The 18668-nt window shown below is 49.7% G+C and overlaps 2 protein-coding genes across 5 annotated transcripts in view; both read left to right on the top strand.

Annotated features, from left to right (window-relative positions):
* Positions 1-6924, top strand: part of Tubgcp2 (tubulin gamma complex associated protein 2) — a 32189-nt gene extending 25265 nt beyond the window's left edge. For all 4 annotated transcript variants that reach the window (XM_055608908.1, XM_055608907.1, XM_055608909.1 and 1 more), the window contains exons 12-18: positions 1212-1384; positions 1898-2026; positions 3288-3408; positions 3721-3864; positions 4568-4696; positions 5919-6082; positions 6706-6924. In XM_055608908.1, coding sequence (XP_055464883.1) covers positions 1212-1384; positions 1898-2026; positions 3288-3408; positions 3721-3864; positions 4568-4696; positions 5919-6082; positions 6706-6841 — 996 coding nt within the window. In that variant the 3' untranslated portion in view covers positions 6842-6924. The remainder of the gene's footprint in view (positions 1-1211; positions 1385-1897; positions 2027-3287; positions 3409-3720; positions 3865-4567; positions 4697-5918; positions 6083-6705) is intronic.
* Positions 6925-9815: 2891 nt separating this feature from the next.
* Adam8 (ADAM metallopeptidase domain 8) overlaps positions 9816-18668 on the top strand; it is a 14336-nt gene continuing 5483 nt past the window's right edge. Inside the window, exons 1-19 of the mRNA XM_055608856.1 lie at positions 9816-9921; positions 11808-11911; positions 12913-12989; positions 13134-13212; positions 13293-13369; positions 13703-13886; positions 14126-14188; positions 14270-14338; positions 14537-14700; positions 14868-14949; positions 15212-15360; positions 15443-15620; positions 15900-15989; positions 16098-16287; positions 16374-16449; positions 16692-16857; positions 17286-17363; positions 17726-17819; positions 18316-18427. Coding sequence (XP_055464831.1) covers positions 9816-9921; positions 11808-11911; positions 12913-12989; positions 13134-13212; positions 13293-13369; positions 13703-13886; positions 14126-14188; positions 14270-14338; positions 14537-14700; positions 14868-14949; positions 15212-15360; positions 15443-15620; positions 15900-15989; positions 16098-16287; positions 16374-16449; positions 16692-16857; positions 17286-17363; positions 17726-17819; positions 18316-18427 — 2138 coding nt within the window. The remainder of the gene's footprint in view (positions 9922-11807; positions 11912-12912; positions 12990-13133; positions 13213-13292; positions 13370-13702; positions 13887-14125; positions 14189-14269; positions 14339-14536; positions 14701-14867; positions 14950-15211; positions 15361-15442; positions 15621-15899; positions 15990-16097; positions 16288-16373; positions 16450-16691; positions 16858-17285; positions 17364-17725; positions 17820-18315; positions 18428-18668) is intronic.

The following is an 18668-nucleotide window of genomic DNA, read 5'->3' as shown; positions in this document are numbered from 1 at the left end:
CACTCTTAAAATTTATTCAGTTTCTCTGTTTCTCGTTTATAGTAACAACAGCAGAAACATTTAAAATGTTATTTTAGGCCTGGAGAGATGGGTCAGTGGTTCACAGTTATCTTAGGTTTCTATAAACACCATAACCAAAACCAGCTTGAGTCAATGGGTTTATTTCAACTTCTGGTTCTACATCACACTCTGTCACTGAGGGAAGGTGGGGCAGGACCCGGTGAACAGGCCACAAGCGGCTGCTGCTTCCTGTGTTGCACCTCATGGCTTGCTCACCCTGCTTTCTTATGAAAACCCAAGACTACCAGCCCAAAGGTGGTATTACCCGCAGTGGCCTGGGCAACCCCTCATCAATCACTAATTAAGGAATGGACTATAGTCTTGCCCATAGGCAAATTAGAGGCATTTTCTTAAGATTTCCTTTTTCCAAATGACTCTAGCGTGTACCAGTTTGACATAAAACTAGCCAGCACAAGAGTGGTCATTGCTTTTGCAGAGGACCTGGGGTTTGGTTCCCAGGTCCCACATTGGGTAGCCTGTATCTGTAGTTGCAGTGTGTCTGATGCCCTGTTCTCACCTCACAGGTACCACCAGATGTGCACATGTTTACATACATACATGTAATGCTCTCAGATACACACAATATAAAATAAGTCTTTAAAAAGTAAGCTTCCAAAAAAAACTTCCTACGGGCTGCAGAGATGGTTAAGAGCACTGTCTGTTCGCCCAAATGACCCAGGTTCAATTCCCAGTACCCACATGGCAGCTCACAAATCCCTGTAATGCCAATTCCAAGGGACCTAACACCTTTACACTAATGTACATACAATAAAATTAAAATTATAAAAAAAGTAAGCTTCCTATATTTTGTCTTCATTTTAATGGAAGGTGCTTTGATTTAATTTTTTTCCTGTGTGATGCTGAGGATAGAACCTAGGATCTCACATCTGCCAGGCAAGTGCTCACCAGTGCATTACATACATCCCAACCTAACTTTTCCTTTTGGAGATAGGTTCTTTACATAGCCCTGGCTGTCCTATGTAGATCAGGCTGGCCTTGAACTCACATAGCTCTTTTTAAGTAAGGGTTATTAGTGAGTAGTTAACCTCTAATAATATTTAAGAAATTTACTTACTTTCCACCTCCATTCAGGGGTAGGTAAGGGTTAAAACAATTATGGATGCATCATTTGTTTTCTTTTTCCCCCAAAGATTGACCTGATGCCTCACGATCTCATCACCCAGCTTTTGCGGGTTCTGGCCATTGAGACCAAGCAGGAGAAAGCAATGACACATGCAGACCCAACGGAGCTCACACTGAGTGGTTTGGAGGCCTTCTCCTTTGACTACATGGTCAAGTGGCCCCTGTCACTAATTATCAACAGGTGAGCCTGTGTGACCCAGGCCATTTATGGTCAGGAAAGTGCTCACCACTGAGCTACACCCTAACCTAACTTTTTAGTTAAGGCTTTTCAGTTGGTGTTTAACCTCTACCAGTATCTCTTTCTTTATCTCTCTCTCTTTATTTCTTTCCTTCATTATTTATTTATTTTGGTTTTGTTTTGTTTTTGAGACAGGGTTTCTCTGTGTAGCCTTGGCTGTTTTGAACTCACTTTGTAGACCAGGCTGGCCTAGAACTTAAAATGGTCTACCTGCTTCTGCCTCCCGAGTGCTGGGATTAAAGTCATGGGCCACCACATGGGGCCTCTACTAGTATTTAAGAAACTTAGTTGCTTTTCTAGCTCAGTGCAGAGCTGGGTGGGAGTCAGAAATGCCTGGTTGGGCAGTCTCACATTGGAAGATGCTAGGTTGTTCTTACTGTCTGTTGGTGCCACCCCTGCAGACAGCCGGAAGCTCCCGCTGCCTTGCCCAGGTTCCTGACATGCCCTTCTTTGTAGGAAGGCACTCACACGCTACCAGATGCTCTTCCGGCACATGTTCTACTGCAAGCATGTGGAGAGGCAGCTCTGCAGTGTCTGGATCAGCAATAAGACCGCCAAGCAGCATGCGCTGCACTCTGCTAAGTGGTGAGTCCTTCTGTCATTCTAAGAAAAATAGCTCTGTGTTTTGGGTCTTTGAAAACATTGCTAGAAAGTCACTTTCGGCTTACCTGTTATCATGACTTTCCCACTAGCTGCATACTCACCATCTATATCCTCAGACTGACTTCAGGTTCTGTCTGCAGCACACAAGCCTCTCTCTGTATTCCCTTTTTCTGGGTACATAGAACAATAAGTGCTGGAAAGAGTTCTGATGACCTTTTGTACACTAGTCCATGGAGATGGATGATGTTTAAAGGAAAGGTTGAGGGTAAGATTTCTTAAGAATTTGTTTCAAGGAACTGGAGAGGTAGCTCAAGGGTTAAGAACATGTAATGCTCTTGGAAAGGACCAGAGTTCCGCTCCCAGCACCCACATTGAACAGCTCACTAGTGCCTATAACTCCAGCTCCAAGGGATCCTCTTCTGGCCTCTTTGGGCACTTGCGCTCCTTTGGGGATACCACATTCACAACTTACATATATATAATTGAAAGTAGATCTGGGGGGAAAATTGTCCCAGTAAAACAAGTGTGTAGAGCCAGCCAGGGTGGTAGTTGTTGGTATTCCCACCTACCTGATGTCTTAGCTACTTTTCTACTGCTGTGATCAAACACCATAACCAAGACAAGTTATAAAAGAGAGTTTACTTTGGGCTTATAGTTCCAGAGGGCATAAGAGTCCATCACAGCCATCACCAGGAGCATGGCAGCAAGCAGCTGGAACAGCAGCTGAGAGCACATGCTTCCTGAAGAGAAAGCAGGAGACAGTAAGAGGTCTCAAATGCTGCTGGACTTTTTATTTCCTTCTAGTCTTTTGAAACCTCAAAGCCCACCTTTCTTACAACAAGACTGCGTATCCTAAGCCTCCTCATATAGCCACCAACTGAGGACACATTACTGAGACCTTTATACCTGCTCTGGGTGGCTGAGTTAGCTACAGATCTTGCTCTTTCTCTCCATGGCAAGGCTAGTTTGGTTCTGTCTTTTCAGGATGCGGGGGAATGAGAGTCGTGCTGGGTAACACATTTACTTGACACCCTGATGACGCCGGAGTGAATGTCCTCAGGCCTAAGCACTGAGGCATCTTCCTTGTTGATGTCATTTGTTCCTGTGTCTGAACTATCAGCACATGAGAGCTAGGGTCATGACAGTCTACTCTGCTGTTCAGTTGGAGGTGGGAGTCATGTATTGCACGTGCTTTGGGCTGATTCTGCCTCACCTCCTCAGTAACCATTCTCTATGCACTCAGGTTTGCTGGTGCTTTTACCCTGCGGCAGCGAATGCTCAACTTTGTCCAGAATATTCAATATTACATGATGTTTGAAGTAATGGAACCGACCTGGCACATCCTTGAGAAAAACCTGAAATCTGTGAGTTTCTGCTCTACAAATCATAGCATCTGGAAGGCTCTTCCCCAGCCAGAGTGTATTTCAGAGCACCATCATGCACTAGCCCGATGTCACAGTGGCCAAAAAGATGTGCACATCTGCCTGCTTGCTGCCCATGTTCGGGAGAGAGATGAGGGAGGAAACAGAGAAAGGAGGGAGGGAGACAAGTAGTCTCTAAGAGACACAGGCCCACTGAGACAATGGAAATGTACAGGCAGAAAGTAGAGTGCTAAGCCAGAACTGACAGCCCGCTTACACAGTGTCTTCAGTGACAGCTCAGGCCTTTGTTTGCAGGCCTCCAATATTGACGATGTTCTTGGCCACCACACAAGTTTCCTTGACAACTGCCTGAAAGACTGCATGCTGACGAACCCTGAGCTGCTGAAGGTTTTCTCCAAGCTCATGTCTGTGTGTGTCATGTTTACCAATTGTATGCAGGTGAGGACAAGAAGACGGCGTGGGTATATACAGTGTCTAGGCTGCTGCCAAATGCTTTTCTGTCCATGCAGAGCTCCTGGTCTTTGTGGCCACCCATTCTCCTGTGAAGCTTTCTAGAGGCCTTGCCTTTTTTTTCACAGTACTTCTTGTGGTGGTCTCTGTCTTAGGCTTCTTCTAAATGTTTTTGCATTCATTTGTCAAAACTGGGTATTAAGTTTGGTCAAACTTACCACAAGCAGTTGTCCAAAATAGTGCAAAAAATATCAGGTGACAGAAGGGTAGCCTGGGGTCTCTGGGCTAGAGGATGCTGGGAGCCAGGTGCTCTTCAGGTAGCACCTTGGAACAGTCAGAAGGTAGGAGGTGTAGGTGGTAATCGAGGGGGCAGGACTGTGAAGCTCATTCCTAAGATGTTTATGAGCCATGTTAATTCTCACGTAGGGAGAGATGAAACAACGATGTTCTTAGGAAAATCAGTTGATAGCCACTGAGAAATGACTGTTCTCCCCTTCCCCTTCCTTTTCCCCTTCCTCTTCCCCTCTCCCTTCCCCTTCCCCTTCCCCTTGGGAATGCTTCCACCTAACATCCTGTCTACAGCTCTGTGTCTCTGTGTGTCTGGCTACTGTGTACCTGGTGGTACTTGTCGTCTTCTGCAGAGCACTGTGTCTGGAACTAACCAATACCTTTCCTCATGAATCACCCTTAGAAATTTACACAGAGCATGAAACTGGACAGTGAGCTAGGCCGGCTGACACTGGAGCAGGGTAGTATGCAGGGGCCACCCACAGAGACTGAACGGATTGAGGATCGCCTTCGGAAGGAACCCACCAGGAAGGTATGTGGCTATGTGGCTTGTCCAGAAAGACCCTCTTGCTAGTCAGCTGTGACAGTATTAGCATTGCAGACTTAAGAAAAGTAAAATCTTAAACAAGACAAACATAAAGCCAGGTGTGGTGACTTATACCTGGAATCCTAGCACTTGGGAAGTAGAGGCAGGAGGATCAGTTGTTCGGAACCAGGTTCAGCTCTATAACAAGTTTGAGACCAAGCCAGGCATGATGTTGCACGTCTTTAATCCCAGCACTCTGGGAGACAGAGGCAGGTGGATCGATTTGAGTTCAAGGCCAGCCTGGTCTACAAAGTAAGTCCAGGAGAGCCAAGGCTATACAGAGAAACCCTGTCTCAAAATAAAACAGAGAACTTCTATCACCCATTCCTTCCCTATGACAGGGAAAACACAGGTCTGAAATTAGGTTCCAAACAGAGCCACTAGAGTCCTCCTTCTTCTTAAAACTGTCTCCAGACATCTGGCCTCCAGAGTGTTGTGAAGACATCTATGCAACAGTATTGTGTGGGATAGGCTTGGATTGCTCTGGAGCACAGCGCTTTAGCCTGGCTAAAGTGCTTTTCCCTGACTATAATAGTCAGTTGGACAGATGACCTATGAAGCCTCTAGGATTCATAGTCAGGAGTTGGCAAATGGGAGATAGTCTGAGAGCATGTGAGGGCCATAAGCCAAGGCCTTCTTGCTTATTAGTGGCCAGGAGAAAAGCACCAGTAATCCTGAAATCAGACCTGCAGCTGGAGAAACCCCTGTGTGCTGGGCCTGCTGCCCCAAATGTTTCTCATTTGCTGTGCTATGATGCCCCAACTTCCCATCTTGTATAACATGGAAACGTGGCAGAACTAGTTGTTTTTGTTTTTTTGTTTTGTTTTGTTTTGTTTTCATTAAAAAACTAGAGGCTGGGTATGGTGGCATATGCCTGCAGTCCCAGAACTTGGAAGGTAGAGGCAGGAGGACCAGACATTCAAAGTGAGTTCAAGGCTAGCCTGGACAACATGAGACTCTGTCTCCAAAAAAGAGCCAGAAGTGGTGGTTCATGCGTATGATCTCAGCACTCAGGAAGTAGTGGTTGGAGAATCACAAGCTAGCTTCAACAATGGCAGCAGTGATCTGTCTCAAAACTAAGATTACAAAGGAAGAGCATGCTGTGGCTCCAGAGAGGCCAAGTGCCTCCCTAGTAACCAATGCTGAGTTCCTGGGGGTTTACTTTCAGCACCTGTCTGAGCACGTGGATACACCTCAGCTGGCCTCTGGTTTCGAGGCCACCATCAATAACTTTGACAAAAACTTTTCTGCCCATCTTCTTGATTTGCTGGCCCGACTAAGTGTCTACAGCACCAGTGACTGTGAACATGGCATGGCCAGTGTCATCTCCAGGTAAGTGACACTTCCTGAATTTGAAGCCCAGCCCTGCCATCTGCTTCCACTGTACCCTGCTCCACATAGTTCCTGCAGTAGGCTCCCCAATCTGGGCAAAGACCATGGAAGAGGGGGTCAGCTGTGAATACTCTGGTGAGGGTAGTTTGCTTGCCGCTGGGAAAGGGAAGGGGCTTGGCTTCATCCAGGAATTGGATACCATCACTAAATTGCCCTTTAAAAAGTACTAGTTTGTACATTGGGACCATCTAGTATTCCGTGCCATCCTACAATGCCCTAGTTTCTGGGGTCACTAGACTGAAAAGTCATGGCCAGGCTTCCCAAACCTGGGGCACCCTCAGACTTGCCAGGAAATGCTGGATGATGGGAACCCAAGCCCATAGCATGCAATAAGGCCCACCAGGGTTGAGACCTGCTCATGTACCCATCCACTGGCAGGTACGCATGCCCCTCCCTCTGCCTGGAAGAGGCCCTGGGTTATACCTGTCACTGATCTTTATATGATTGGAAGGAGACAGGTTGCCACGTGGACAACCCATGACAGATCCTGTGTATCTTCTCAGCTTGGGCTGGACTCTGCCCAATCCTGCAGTTTCCCTAACTCCCCTTTCCCTCCTCTAAAGGCTGGATTTCAATGGTTTCTATGCGGAACGCCTGGAACGCCTGTCTGCAGAGAGGAGTCAGAAGGTTGCCCCCCAAGTGTCTGTCCCACGAGGCCCTCCAGCACCAGTACCCAGGGTGGCCATCCCTGCACAATGAGCTTAGTTTTTAAATACTGTGTTCCTGGAATGTGGGTGTTGTGTGTTATTACTGTTTAAATATAATTTGAGTTTCCAACTTGGCTCAATGAGTTTCTTTTCCAAGGTGCTAGATTTCCTTTTTGATGCTTTCCATGGGCCTGAAAAGAAGCTCAGTCAGTAAAATGCTTTCTGTGCAAGTATGAGAACCTGAATCCAGATCCTTACCACCTGTCTTAGTTAGGGCTTCTATTGCTGTGACAAAACAAACACCATAATCAAGAACTGGGAGAGGATAGGGTTTGTGTTTCATCTTACAGCTTGTAGTCCAGCCCATCATCCAGGAATGTTACGGCAGGAACCTAGAGACAGAAAGGGATACAGAGGCCATGGAGAAGTGCTGCTTATTGGCTTTCTCCCATGGCTACTCAGCTTGTTTTCTTATCATACCCAGGACCAGGACGAGCTCAGAGGCACCACCGTTCACAGTGAGCTGGTTCCTCCCTGGCACATCAACAACCTTCAGTTAGGGAAATGCACCATAGGATAATCTCATGGGGCATTTTCTCATTTGAGGTCCCTTTTCTAAAATGACACTGTTGTGTATGAAATTGATGTAAATCTAGCCAGCACACCACCTACATAAAATGCTGAGTATAATGGAACACTTCTGTATTCCCAGTGCATATCCTGCAGTTTCCCTAATCCCCTTTCCCTCTAAAGGCTGGATTTCAATGGTTTCTATGATGGAAGTGGCGGATTCCTAGGGCTCACTGGGCTAGTCTAGATAAATTGTGAGCTCCAGGTTCAATGAGAGACCTCAAAATATATAAATAAATGAATATTTAAGATGAGGTAGAGAGTGATAGAAGAAATAATCTGGTGTTAGTCTCTCGCCTCCACATGTACAAGCACATGCACACACACATACGTACATGTACTCAGAAAAAGAATAAAAAATGTAAGTTGCCTGTACCAGAGTGCACATGCTTCATGTGAGGGGTGGTGCTTTTAGCCTCAGACAAAACAATGCATAGTGTGTGTGCAAGGAGCAATATAATTAGAAGATGCCATGTAGCCTGGGGTTGGGACTGTTCTCTACACATTTTGGAGCTGCCTGTGTGTCCGGCACTAGGGGGCAGCATGATTCCAGACTAAAGCTACCCTCCCTTGGCCAGTGTATGCCCAGCCCTTCCTCCAAGAATTCTTTTTTTTTCTTTTTTTTTTTTTTAAAGATTTATTTATTTTATGTATATGAGTGTTCTATCTGCATTTGCACCTGCCAGAAGAGGGAATCAGTTCACATTATAGATGGTTGTGAGCCACCATGTGGTTGCCGGGAATTGAGCTCATGACCTTTGGAAGAGCAGACAGTGCTCTTACCTGCTCTGCCATCTCTCCAGTCCCCTCTCCAAGAATTCTTAAGGTGTATCCTCTGAGTAGTATCCTTGGGGTCAGGCTAAGCTTCAAGCTGGAAGCTACTCTTGTTTGAACCAGGGTCTGGATGCCCTTTGTTCATTTGAAATTACTCAGCAGAGTAGCTAACAAGTTCTGTTGTAGCTGCCTTGTCTCAGTGGTTTTCTGCATCAGTCCTGGAGTGGACAGTATGTCTATCCTTAATATGACATTCCCCTACTCCAGGGTGGCCTGCTCTAGCTAAGCCACCCTTCCTGTAAATAGATGTGTCCTTTTCAGAATCTTGTTTTAAACACCTGCTCCAGGTGGGCTCGGGAGTGAGGAAGTATTTGGAGGTGTGAGAATGAACCTAGAGGCAGCTCTCTTGGCTATTAGCCCTATGTAGATAAGCCCAAATGGCCCAGTCAGGACTGGCTAGCTAAGCCGAGCCCTCCTAGAGTGCTTGCTTCTTCAACCACGGTTTTGTTTTGTTGTTTGTTTTTTATTTTTTCTCTTCTGGTCTGCAGCATGTACAGGCTTGCCTGAGTAAGCGTCCGTCTGCCAACCCAGTGTTGTCAGAATGAATGCTAGATTGAGCAGAGTAGCTTACTGGCCTGTCTCCAAGAGCCCAGAAACCCATGTCTCTGGCTTTTGACCTGCAGTTCCCAGGTCTGCATGGGGCCCAGCTGCAAGCCCTTCAGAGTACCTGCTGGGTGAAGTTGGGAATAAGTTGAGTCTGTGTTGTGTGATGGAGTGAGTACCCATCATTTCTAATGCATTTCTGCCAGTGCAAGACAGAATTGGCCCTACTTGTTCCCGGCCTTTGAGTATACCCTGTTCTTTCACTTTCACTGTGGATGGTTGGATTTAGAAGACAATGGTCTCACTGGCAACAGCTTTTGATTGTGCCCTTGATTAAGAACACATTGCTTGCCAGGTGTGATAGCACAGACCTTTAGTCCCAGCACTCTGGAGGCAGAGGTGGTCTCTGTGAGTTTGATGCTAGCCTGCTCTACAAAGTGACTCCAGGACAGCCAGGGTTACACAGAGAAACCCTGTCTCAAAAAACAAAACGAAAACCCAGTGAACCTTCACTGTCACCTAAGTTGCAGTGTAGGAGTATTTAAGATCCTATCAGCTTTACTGAAGAGCTCTGCCTGCTGCCTTCTGTAGCCTGCTGTCTGCTCTAGCCCTAAGCACTGTAGGCTGATACCTCAGGCAGCAGTTTGTTGGTGAGATTCCTATGCTATTGCTTCATGTATGACCTTATCTCATTCACAAGGGCAGTGGTGTAACAGTATCATTTGTGCCCCAGCTTAATCCTTAGGTACAGTCCTCAAGATATGATCCAAGATACCAACCCAGCCCTGCTAGTTTCCCTTTCTGATGAGCTGTCATACCCAGCTGGTAGTCTAGGTGTCTCCCTCCTTAGGTTACTTACCCCTGGTGGGGTGGGTCTGTGAGGTCTAACCACATCTGTGCCCACAAGGATGGCTAGTAGTAGGGAACATTGCACAAATGATAAACAGGCTTGACCACATTCCCAAGAGGCCTGGGTTCCCATAGTAACAGACCCACCTAGAGAAGCTGGGAACCAGGCCATGGTAGAGGTGCTGAAAGCTCTAGCTCTTGGACAGTCCTACCCTTGGGACACGAAGGACAGAATCCAGGCCTGTACGAGGAACCTGGTACATCAGGACCCCTTCCGTGAGGTTAGAACTTCCAGGGATTAGTCAGACTTCCTGCTTATTGTCACTTGGTCACCTGGGCCTAGACACCCAACTTTCTAGTTTCTTCCCTTATTTCCCTCCCCAGTGAGGCCTCAGAAGCCTGGTGGAACTAGGCATGAGCTTTGGAAGTATCAGCTTCCACGGGCTGGCTCACACTGTCCCTCCTTGCACTGGCCTAAACCTTCCAGTTAAAGACAAAGGGTTCCCACTTTCTGAAGTTTCAGGTTCACAAGTCACTTCCCCTCCAAAAAGTCATCTTCCTCCACCTAGATTCCACCCACTTGGCACTCCCAAACTCTGGCAGGGCTGGGAGGAAAGGCTATGGTTTCCCCACCAGAACTGGGAGCTTATAGAATTGCAAAATTGCTCAAGTTGGTCCATTTATCATCTCCAGTTCCCGTTAATTTGGTTTAAAATCATGGGAGACCAGCTGAAGACACAAAGTTACCCAGAGGCTACTTGCCTCTGTAACTCCAGGCTGCTCTCGAGTCAGGTTGCTGCCAGCAGCGTGCTGGTTCAGAGGTGTACACATCTGGCCCCTCCCAGCCCCGCCCAGCCCCACCCCGCAGCCCAGTGATTGGCCAGTCCTGATTTCTAGGAAGGACTCTCATAAAGAAGTACCAGAGCAGTGCTCAAGACAGTATTTTGTGGAACCTCTAGGATCAGTGTGCCCAAGATCCCATCATGCTTGGCCTCTGGCTACTCAGTGTCCTATGGACACCAGGTAAGTGATGATTATTTGACTTCAAGGAACCTGTTCAGGGTTTGGTGTCTGCCTAGTAGCCACTTACAATGGTCAGGTCACCTTGCCTCCCTGGAGTTGTTCCCTCGGTGTGGAGAAAATAGGTAGATACAGAAAAGATCAGAGTTGAGATTTTTTTTTTTTTTTTTTTTTCAAAAGTGAAGTGTAAGAGAAGTTGGCTCCTGGGACTTTTCCCTTGAGGTAGTTACGGGAACAGTGACAGCACTAGGTGGCACCCACAGGGCAGCTTTCCTGGCTGCTGTAGGAATCCTGGGTAGCAAGGTTCATCTGTGGGCTCCTGGGGGATGCAGAGCCCCCTAGCTGTGCAGGGACAGAAAGCCAGAGGTGCAGTGGTCCCACCTCTTTAGTGACATGGGGTCCTGCCACCTACTGGAACCTACTGGTTTTCCTCTGTTCTGGGAGGCAGGCCCCTGGCTGAAGGGGTCTCTCTTACCTCTCAGTCCTGGAACTCTGGGGTTAAGAAGCTGCAGCTCTAGCCATGCTCAGTGGCCCACACCTGTAATCCCAGCACTCAGGGAAGCAGAGGCAGCCTGTGGATCTCTGAGTTTGAGGGCAGTCTGGTCTACAAAGCAAGTCCAGGACAGCTACACAGAGAAACCCTGTCTTGAAAAACAAAAGAAGAAGAAAAAGCAGCTGCAGTCTTGTCACTGCTGAAAAGGACAGTTCTTTGTGATAGGTGGTCTCTAAAACTGGACCTGCCAACAGAGGGTCCTTCATCTGTTGTTCAATAGGAAGTTTTCTGTTGAGAGAAAAGCCTAAGGGAAGGGGTGCTTTCTTCCTCAATTAGATATGACCATGTAACTAAAGATGAGATCAGGTCAACTCTAGATATCTGGCAGGCAGACCAAGGGCCTATATGTGTCCTGGGTAGGTCCAGCTACACACTGGGAAGGATGGGATGAGTGGATGGGGTCCTTCCGGGTACTGTGTATCCAGTGGTGTTTTAGGCACAAGGCTCTTACCTGGACCATGGGGCCAGATCCCATTGCTGGCACTGAGCTATGTAGTGATCCCCCAGAAAGAGAGATAACATTGGCCAGACACTGCTTCAGGTGGGACAGTCCCTGCTGTGCCTCTGACCCCATTTCTTCTTCCTGTAGTAGTAGCCCCTGGACCTCCTTTGCCCCATGTGGAACAGTATGAGGTGGTATGGCCTCGGCGCCTAGCTGCATCCCGATCCCGCAGAGCTCTGCCCTCCCACGAGGTAAGTCTGCTTATTAGCCTGGCCACATAACCTGTTTCTATAAAAGGACCAGTAGACTTTAGGGGCTGCCCTGCACAGCTCCAGAACTTAAATCTGACTGTGCTTCTGGGCATGACTATAGTTCCTCCTTCTTGTGCTCACAACTTCCTTCCTCCTGCTACCACCGTGAACCAGAGTCTGCGGCCTTAAAAGTAGGCACTAGGACCCACTTGCTGCCTTGCTCCTTTCGAGACCACTGGCCCAGCCTGGAGAGGCCTCTCCCCCAGGAAAGGTACGGCAGCTGTGCCGCCCCAGGCCACTCCCCAGTTTCAGTTGGCAGCGGTTTGTAGTAGATTAGCTAACAGCTGCTCACCCTAAAGCTATGTGAATGTTCTTTCAGCCTGGGACTTCCTGGGGCTGAGAATTGAGACTTGCCTATAGACCTCCAGGAAGACTTCTAGCCCTGTCCTTGTTTGGCTCTTCAGGAAACATCCCTTCCTGGGCTTTTGTCTCTCCTGCTGTATGCTGTCCCTAGGGCTAGCTGGTTGTACAAATGGTGTATGAGTGAAGGGTCATAGAGTGGATAGCACACACCTGCCCTGCATCTTGAGGTGGACATCATAGCCAGCTGTACAATAGTGGTAACTACGGGGCTCTGTGCAACTTGACCACCCCCATATTGCCCCAGATTTAGTGGCAATCTTGCCATGGTTGCCACTCCTACCCTGCTTTCTCTGGGAAGGAATGTTATCGTTATCATCATCATCATCATCATCATCATCATCATCATCATCGTCGTCCTTGTGAACAGATGGGGAAATGGCTCAAGAGACCATGGAACTCTGTTTTCTGCTTCATCTGGGAGACTTGCTTTCCCTGTCCCCCCAAACAGTTCAGCCTGGTCCTAGCCACCTGCTTCCCTGCCTGAAACTAATGAATCCCCAAGCTCTCCTAGGAAGGCTCTCTGCTATGCAAATCCCTGGCCTTAAGCTGAGGCCACTCACCCTGAGTTCCCCTTCTAGGACCTGTACCCAGAAAGTCTGAGCTATGCTCTTGGGACCAGAGAGCACAGTTTCACCCTGCACCTTCGGAAGAATAGGTAAGCAGATTCTGGCCCTTGGAGTAGTCCCTGAGTCCATTGGGAAGTACACAGGCTTCTGTGTGCCAGAATCCCGGCCCAGGTGCCCTCTGGTTGCTGCTCAGTGCGAGGTGGAACCAGGGAACTTCAGTGATTCTCTTTCAGGGACCTGCTGAGCAAAGGCTACACAGAGACCTACTCAGCTGCCAATGGCTCTGAGGTGACGGAGCAGCTGCACGCACAGGTATGGAGCCAACACAACCTTCCCGGGGCCAGTGAGATCATGGCAGCAAGACCTATGACCCTCCCTCACTTCTTTTTCAGGACCACTGCCTTTACCAGGGCCATGTGGAAGAGTACCAGGACTCAGATGCCAGCCTTAGCACCTGTGCTGGCCTCAGGTGTGTACTGCAGACCCAGGCAGGAAGTCTCATTCTATATAAGGATAAACTGAGGCAGTGAAAAAAAAGGGCCTCGGCCTGAGACTTTGAAAAAAAAATGTCTTTCCTGCTCTGTGTTTGGAAGGGTTTGGGCTCTTGCTTAGGCTCCATTAGCAATTACTGGCTGTACTAAACCATGTGCCTTCTCTCCTCCTGTACCCATAAGCCTGGTCGTCTCCCACAAGGGTGGGAGGTGGCTGTTCTGAGTCAGCAAGCATGGAGCACCTGTCCTCACAGATGGGTAGGTAGGAACAAGCTGACCATAACCTGTGTTCGCCTGGCTCTCTCCCTCAGGGGCTTTTTCCGAGTTGGGTCCACTGTCCACTTGATTGAGCCTCTGGATGGTGATGAAGAGGGGCAGCATGCAGTGTACCAGGCAAATCATCTACAACAGAAGGCCGGGACCTGTGGAGTCAGCGAAACCAGTCTGGATGAGCTGGGGCCTCGGGCCTTAGAAATCTACAGGTCTCAGCCCCGGGTGAGTAGCGGCATCCCCTGCTGACCAGTCCCGTCACAGACCCCATGCTTCCGTATAAGCATGGCTCTCTGTAGGCCCGGAGCAGGCCCCAGGCCCGGGGGGTGGGTCTGACTCAGCCCTGCAGCTACAGAGAAGGCCCACTGCATTGAAGATGTCTAGACTTTGCCTCCCAACATAGAGTTAGGCTCTGGGGTAGGTTGAGATCAAGGCCAAGAATTCTGACTGGCTTCTTTCCCTAGAACTGGCTAATACCCAGAGAAACCCGCTATGTGGAGTTGTATGTGGTCACGGACAGCCAAGAGGTATGGGATGCAGGGGCTGAGTGGGCTGGATGAGCTGGGATGAGGTTGCCAAGCCCCAGCCTAAAAGTCCTATATTTCTAGTTCCAGATGTTGGGGAGCAGAGAAGCTGTGCGCCAGCGAGTGCTGGAGGTTGTAAACCACGTGGACAAGGTGGGGTGCCCTAGCGGTGCTGATACTTGAAGAGAGGGTGCAGCTGTTTAGGGTGGGAAGGGCAAGATAGCCAATCAAGAGGGGGGTTGGTTCAGGGCTCTCTACTGAGCTCAGGACCTACTAGTGGCAAAATGTATGTAATGCCCCCATCCATCCACACTCCTGGATTGACTCCAAGGGCCTTCTCATATTCTGCAGCTTTATCAGGTACTCAATGTCCGTGTGGTCCTGGTGGGCCTGGAGATATGGAGCAGGGACAAGTTCTACATCAGCCGCTATGCCAATGTTACACTGGAGAACTTCTTGTCTTGGAGGGAACAGAACTTGCGAGGGCACCCACATGACAACGTGCAACTTATCACGTGAGTGGGTGGGCATACCCATCTGTCACAGGGACACAGAGCCAAGCCCTAGAGATTTGGCCTCTGTACAGGCTGGCCTCCAAGGCAGAACCCCCAGGCAAAGCTGTGCAGGGATGAAGCGGGGCCAGGAACCATGTCAAGAACATACATGTCATGTCTGTTTCTAGGGGGGTTGATTTCATTGGGACCACTGTCGGACTGGCTAAGGTGTCTGCCCTGTGTTCCCGGTACTCAGGAGCTGTGAACCAGGTAAAAGAAACTCTCGCCCAAGTTTGCCAAACTGTCTAGTGGCAGTACAGTCAAACATAGAGCCTGAGTTGTGGGGCAGAAGTGTCAGCCTAGGTCCCTAAAGACACCATGAAGCAGCAACCTACTCTGAGGATGAACTTGAAACCTGGTTTTATGTTAGGTTGTTAGCAGGAAGCAGTATCGTGTCTATGGGCACCTAGGGGTGGCAGAGAGCATGTGGGTAGATGGTAGCAAGATAATACTAATGAACAAATCCTTATAGGACCACACCACAAACTCCGTTGGTGTAGCAGCTACCATGGCCCATGAGCTGGGCCACAATCTGGGCATGAGCCATGATGAGAACATTCCAGGCTGCTACTGTCCTGTACCTCTTGACAGTGGTGGCTGCATCATGACTGGAAGCTTTGGGTAAGGCCCTGTGGGTCATGTTGGGTGGGAAGGGACAGACTGGCATGTGGCTCTTCCTAACGGTGACATCTCTTGCCCTTAGCTCCAAGTTCCCCAAGATATTCAGCAGGTGTAGCCAGGTTGACCTAGAGTCATTTGTGGCAAAGCCCCAGACAGGCTGCCTGACCAATGTCCCAGATGTCAACCGGTTTGTGGGTGGCCCTGTGTGTGGAAACCTATTTGTGGAGCACGGAGAGGAGTGTGACTGTGGTACACCTCAGGTCTGTCTCAGCCCAACCCTGCCCCTTGCTGGTCAGCCTCTGCCTTGGTGTGGGGGCCTCAGTCAAAGGTTCATTTGATTAGGCTAGCCTCTCAGGCCTGGTGTTGTTTGCTCACCCCACATGTGGCCCCTGGGATCACAAGTCACTACATTTCCCTTTGAGCCCCTAATAACCTATAAGGAGAGAAATTGGCTGCAGTCCCTTGCCCAGTGGTCACCCAAAACCAATCTGCCCTGGAGCCAGGTCTGGGTTTAGCTGCTCAAATCATTGTCCTCCTAGGAATGTAAGAACCCCTGCTGCAATGCCACCACTTGCCAGCTGGCCAAGGGGGCAGAGTGTGCCTTTGGTGCCTGCTGTCATGAGTGCAAGGTAAGTTGGACTTCCCCCAGGATATGCCCCAGTTAAACCTAAGGCAATGGGACATCTGTAAAGGCATCATGTGGACTTACCCCACAGTAAACTTCTCTGTGGAACCAGGTGAAGCCAGCAGGTGAGCTGTGTCGTCCCATGAAGGACAACTGTGACCTGGAGGAGTTCTGTGATGGCCAGAATCCAGCATGTCCTGAAGATGCCTTCCAAGAGAATGGCACCCCCTGCCCAGGGGGCTACTGCTTTGATGGGAGCTGCCCCACACTGACACAGCAGTGCCAGAATCTGTGGGGGCCAGGTGAGGCAGACATGAGTACAGAGGATGAGGCCCAGCTTGTAGAATGTCTATGACCTAAGCCAGGCTAACTTCTCCTGGCCCCACAGGTGCCCGGGCTGCGTCAGACTCCTGCTTTACCTTTACCATCCCTTGGGGCTGCAATGGCAGAATACTCCCTGGCAGGTAAGCATCAAGGCCAAACTGTTGGCAGCTGCATGTGGCATGTGTTCAATGGCCAGGTGGGTCCACAGAGACTTCCCGAAAAGGAGGCAGGTGGCTCTCCTTGAGCCTGCCCTGCTTCAAGTCATCAGATTGAGCCTGTCATTCTTGAGGAAGGAAAGGTCCTAGGACTGTCTCTTGCAGCACTCAGGTACCTGAGCACATGCCCAGGACACCTGGGACCACAGGCTGCCCTTTGTCTGCAGGATCAACCGATGTGGGGTGCTGTACTGTGAGGGAGGCCAGAAGCCGCTTGAACGTTCCTCCTGCACTTTCTCCTCCCAGTATGGAATTTGCCATGCTCTCCAAACAGAGAGCAACACTGGCATCTATGAGCCAGTACTCCCAGGCACCAAGTGCGAGGAGGGGAAGGTAAGCTGAAGAGCACTTGAAAGCCATCCAGGGCTGTGGAAAAACAAATGCACCCATATGAGTCTCTGCTGATGTCTAGACAGACAGTGTTAGCTGGTGGAGGCATGTGCATGGAGCCTTTATCATGCCCTGGTCAGAACTGAGAAGGAAGGTAGCCTGGTGAGTGCAGACACCCGTCTAGAGACCACCATACCCACAGTGACCAAGGCATCAGCCATTGCTGTACCACCTCAGGCCTGAAGCCCCCTCCACACAAGCGCGCGCGCACACACACACACACACACACACACACACACACACACACACAACAGCATAGGTATCCTGGAGTGTGACCATACTAGCTGACCTGAACTTCCCTTTGGATTTGAGGATAATGGGGTTGGGATTGGGTCTAGGCCAGCTACCCAAGAGCCCCTTCCACCTTCCAGGTTTGCATGAACGGACACTGCCAGGGCCTCCGTGTATATAGATCTGAGAGCTGCTCTGCAAAGTGTAACGACCACGGGGTACGTGCGGCCTCAGGACCCAGGTCCCAGTATACCCACTGTCTGGTGCCCTTGAGCTGGGTGGTTGCCACCATTTACCTGTCTGTTAGAACTTGTGGCAGAAAGAGCTGTGGGTATAGTAATGTGGGCTTGAACAAGCCTATATCCTTCTGATGGAGGTTATCATAAGGCCTCTCTGGGGCTGAGGTAGGACAAGTGCCCTCCACTAAGCTTGTGGCCACTGGACAGTGTGGCCACTGGGGAGGATTCTTTATAAGCCCAAGGCTGACATACGTGGGTGGATGGAAGGGACTCTGCATGCTGTATCCTGCCCTGCTGCCACATGGTATACCTGTCCTTGAGGCCAACTTTCTCCCTGCCAGGTATGCAACCATAAGGGGGAGTGCCACTGCCATGCGGGCTGGGCCCCACCCTACTGTGCAGAGCGGCTGGCAGAAGTACCAGAAAAACAAACAGGTAAGGTCCTGAAGACTACAAGAGCTGGTATTTGTGGGGTGCCGGCTTTGAAGGGGGTTAGGAGGGATCACATATCTCTACTTCCCAAAGGTGACACGGGGCAGTGTCCTGTTCAAAACAAGCCTAGGTAGCTGTGGCCCAGGTATCTAGGGCCACTCTCCACAACCCCCACAGTGTCTTCCTTCCCAGTAGCCACTGAGCCTGCGGCTGTCCACAGCAACACAGCCTCGGGGAACTGGCTAGGCCTTGACGGTGGCACTGTGGGGCTGGGACTCACCACTGCCACGTCTTCTAAGCCATTGCTGGAGAGCCAGAAGAGCTGGTGTAATGTACTGGGCCCTCTGCTGGAGTCCTCAGGCACTTGACCATATGTGGGGTGTGGGACCCAGGACGTGGTCAAGGGGGACTGAAAGGCTGCATCTCCCAAGGGCCCTCCCCAGCTCTTGATTCAGCTCATCCCCAGTCCTGGATGATCATGTGGCCATGTGTCCCACAGCATCTAGGAGCCTCATAGTCAGTGTAATCATGGTCGTGGTGATCCTAGTGGTTGCAGTGGTCATCCTGACAAGTCTCATCTACCGAAAGGCTCCAAGACAAGTCCAGAGGAGGTGAGGACATGGTAGTTGTGATATATCTACATGTGAAACACATACTTCCAATACTTGGGAAATGGCTTTGTTGCTACTTAAGAAAGAAAAACCATTGCTGCTGTCAGCAGGCCCAGGCAGAAGCACTCAAGGCTCAAGGGGACTTGAGGTTGGACAGCCCTGGGTGGGAAGCTCAGGAGATTCCCATAATCTGTTCCTCTTCCTCCTCCTCCTCCTCCTCCTCCTCCTCCTCCTCCTCCTC

The sequence above is a fragment of the Psammomys obesus genome, unplaced genomic scaffold, assembly GCF_907164565.1.
Source record: "Psammomys obesus unplaced genomic scaffold, mPsaObe1.curated_primary_1811, whole genome shotgun sequence".
In the NCBI taxonomy this organism is placed as follows: domain Eukaryota; kingdom Metazoa; phylum Chordata; class Mammalia; order Rodentia; family Muridae; genus Psammomys; species Psammomys obesus.
The sequence above is the reverse complement of the archived record's forward strand: the minus strand, read 5'-3'. Positions and strand labels throughout refer to the sequence as shown.